The 3,907-nt window shown below is 37.7% G+C and overlaps 1 protein-coding gene across 1 annotated transcript; it reads left to right on the forward strand.

The window, feature by feature from the left end:
• The first annotated feature begins 761 nt into the window (after positions 1–761).
• LOC113743733 (aspartyl protease family protein 2-like) lies at positions 762–3,392 on the forward strand. The gene has a single exon (XM_027271813.2). It carries the CDS (start codon positions 1,489–1,491, stop codon positions 3,205–3,207), a length of 1,719 nt encoding a protein of 572 aa, XP_027127614.1. The 5' UTR covers positions 762–1,488; the 3' UTR covers positions 3,208–3,392.
• The last annotated feature ends 515 nt before the right edge of the window (positions 3,393–3,907 follow it).

Raw genomic sequence — 3,907 nt, forward strand, 5'->3', positions numbered from 1 at the left:
TACACATGAACTTTGATAATTGATCCAACAGAATTAGAAATTGACACGGCAGAGGAAAGAAAGAATAGATGTTAAATTCGTTCAAAGTCTCCTATTTGGCCTTCTTGACAGAGTTTGTTCACGTATGTCCTCAAATTGAGGGAAATGCTGGAAATACAGGTACATCTGTGTATGCACCTGAGACCTAATTGGTCCGTATGCATTAGGTATTTTAAGAGTGTTTTAAAAAATTTTGTTGTAGCTTTGTATATCAGAAGATGTATTTTAAGGTAATTTTTAAACTTAAAATTTTACTGAAATATTTATAAAATTTTTTACCACAACTACATACCACCAATCCCACCGCCCCTCTCCTCCTCCACCACTCTCTCCTCCCTCCTCCTCTCTTTTCCCTCTTTCTTTTCCTCCCTTTCCTACTCCTCCTTCTCCCTCTTTCTCCCCTATCACGATTAGAAGAGGGGGATGGGAGGGGAGGAGGGTTGCGGGGAAAGAAAGGAAAGGGGAGAGGAAAAGAAAAGGGAAGAGGAGAAAGGAGCAAGTAGGGGGAGGGAGAGGAAGAGGGAGGAAGAGAAAAGAACGTTGAGGAAAGGGAAGGAAAGAGAAGGGATAGGTGAGGGGTGGTGGTGGTTGTGTGAAGGAGGAAGGGGGGAGGGATGGTGGTGATGAGTGGAAGAAGAAGAAAGTGGTAGGGTTTTATTTTATTTTATTTTTTTGTTTTTATCAGTTGTATTTGATCTTATGTGTACTTGAATTTTTGAAGTATTTTTGGAGATTTTTTCAAATATGTTGCTATAAACTTGTATTTGAAAAACTTGTATGTGAAATAGTGGCAAACCCAAACAAAGTTGACTCACTATTAAATTGGATTAATGACATTAAAGTAATTTTTTTAACCCTATAATATTTGCCAAATTATATATTGTATACTGCAAGAGGTACCAATCAATTTAGGAAACCAATAATGGGAACTGGCCGCACTTTCTTGAAACCGCGTAAAGAAGCATTGGCCAACTGAAAAGCCAGCGGATTTTCAAAGTCCAATTCAAACATCCAGTCTTCCTAAAATTCCACAGATGCCCCCGTTCTTTACCCCATGCCCAAAATTTCTTCGTGTTCATTTTTTCTCCTTCCTCACAAAATTACATCTTCCTTCTAGTTTTCCTTCTCTTATGATCCAACTCTCTTCTTTAGAAGAGCTTATATAGCTCTGTAAAATATACTCTGAGTTTCTATATCTTACCTCTTTTCCATTGCCAGAGCTGATACTACTCTCGAAACCAATCAATTATTTTTCAGCCATTTTTTTTAACATCTTCTGCAGCTTAACAATTCAAGAGCCATTTCATTTCATAGAATTTGGATTGTTATTGTTTTTGATTGGTGTCTTTGTACCTGAAACAACAAAACTTGATATCCCTTTTGGAGATTTTGTCAAATTCTCTTGGTTTGAGGCAGAAGAGCAGAAGGAAAGAGGAAGACTACTTACACATGAATTTCTTGGTTGGTTTGGTATTTGTTTACTTGTTTTCCTGTGGTTTTGTAGCCACCGGACGTGGAGGGATTCTTAGTCTGAAGAATCTGAAAGCAAATGTCTCTCATCTGGCTGGCATAGAATTGCCTGATCATTCAAGCTTCAATGCCGTCTCGTCTTCAGCAAATACTGGTTGCAACTTTGCAACAACAAAGAAAGCAACCATGGATGCAGTAGCCACAGATAAGAATTTCTACAATGAAGAAGAAGAAGAAGAAGAAGAAGATGATGATGATGATGATGATGCAAGAAATTTGGGAAATCAGCATAAACCCACAGTCAAACTTCATCTGAAACGCAGATCAGGAGGCAAAGAAGCCAAGGGAAAAGACTCAGTTCTGGAGTCAACGACAAGGGACTTGGTTAGAATTCAGACTCTTCATACAAGGATTGTGGAGAAGAAGAATCAAAACACCATTTCTAGGCTGAAGAAAGTTGCTAGACAATCACAAAATCATTATAGGAGGTCTTTAATAGCTCTGGCAGCTTCGCCGGAGCCTCAGAGTTCTCAACTTTCCGGCCAACTCATGGCAACTCTTGCTTCAGGGGTGAGTCTTGGTTCAGGAGAATATTTCATGGATGTTTTTGTGGGTACACCTCCAAAGCATTATTCTTTGATTCTTGATACTGGAAGTGATCTTAATTGGATTCAATGTGTTCCATGTTATGACTGTTTTGAGCAAAATGGACCCTTTTATGATCCTAAGGATTCTAGTACTTTCAGAAATATAAGCTGCCATGATCCTAGATGTCACCTGGTTTCATCTCCTGATCCTCCACAACCTTGCAAGTCCGAGAATCAAACATGTCCTTATTTCTATTGGTATGGAGACAGCTCGAATACAACGGGGGATTTTGCGCTAGAAACCTTCACAGTTAATCTCACAAATCCTTCAGGAAAGTCAGAATTCAAAACTGTTGAAAATGTGATGTTTGGCTGTGGTCATTGGAACAGAGGACTGTTTCATGGTGCTGCTGGATTATTAGGCCTTGGGAGAGGGCCTCTTTCTTTTTCCTCCCAACTTCAATCATTATATGGCCATTCCTTTTCATATTGCCTTGTGGATAGAAACAGCAATGCTAGTGTCAGCAGCAAGCTGATTTTCGGCGAAGATAAAGATCTCTTGAGCCATCCTGGATTGAACTTCACCACATTGGTTTCTGCTGGCAAAGAAAATAATCCAGTTGATACATTTTATTACGTTCAAATCAAGTCGCTTTTGGTGGGGGGTGAGGTTCTGAATATACCGGAAGGAACCTGGAATTTAAGCTCAGAAGGTGCTGGTGGAACAATCATTGATTCTGGTACAACACTGAGCTATTTTGCTGATCCAGCTTACAAGATTATAAAGGAAGCATTCATGAAGAAGGTGAAAAACTACCCAATTGTTGAAGATTTTCCAATATTGTTTCCTTGCTACAATGTCTCAGGGGTGGAGAAGCTAGAGCTGCCATCATTTGGGATCATATTTGGTGATGGTGCAGTGTGGAATTTCCCACAGGAGAACTATTTTATCAAGCTTGAACCAGAGGAAGTTGTTTGTTTGGCAATATTGGGGACTCCAACCTCTTCTCTTTCAATTCTTGGAAACTATCAACAACAAAATTTTCATATCTTGTATGATACAAGACAGTCAAGGCTGGGATATGCCCCAACAAAGTGCTCAGAAGTGTAAAACTGTTTGTATCAGAATTTTTGGTGGGAGGTGGTAAACTGTAAACACATTGGATATAGATGGATTTTTTTTTTAATGATCTTTTTGGTTTTTTGCTTCCTTTCAAAAGGTATTAAACACATGTAACTAGCCATTGGTAATTAACCATTGAATTGCTAAAACAGTACACAATTTTGCTTCACAAATATTTAGATTTTGCTATCCTTTAAAATTTATTGTTATGTGCCTTCCATTATTTTCAGGTTGAAAATCATAAGCAAATGAGTTATTAGGATATTTTGTGCATTGGCTCACTAGAGGTTCCATTCTCCCTTCATTTCTTCCCTTTGTTCCTTTAAATTGAAAAGAAAGAATCAGATGCAAACAAATACTAGTTTAAGTTCAGAAGCTACATCATTGGATATATTAAAGAATCATCCATAAGCATTGCACATTTCAATCTTTTCATGATCTAATCTTTAGAGGAATCTCAATTATTGAGGAAACCTCAAATGAGTCCTTTCAATTTTTTGTTTAGTTGTACAACCAGAAGTAGTTATTTATATTTTTTATTAAAAGATTTTCCTACCTAAAGAAAACCAATATTGAACTTTAAAAATTGCTAAAGATTAAAAAATTTAGAAGCAAGCCTCCAACTAGATTCCATTCAAAATTTTATATGATACAGTCAACCTTGATAATGCTTGCACTCTTGGCCTTT

The sequence above is a fragment of the Coffea arabica genome, chromosome 5e (assembly GCF_036785885.1).
Source record: "Coffea arabica cultivar ET-39 chromosome 5e, Coffea Arabica ET-39 HiFi, whole genome shotgun sequence".
Lineage (NCBI taxonomy): Eukaryota > Viridiplantae > Streptophyta > Magnoliopsida > Gentianales > Rubiaceae > Coffea > Coffea arabica.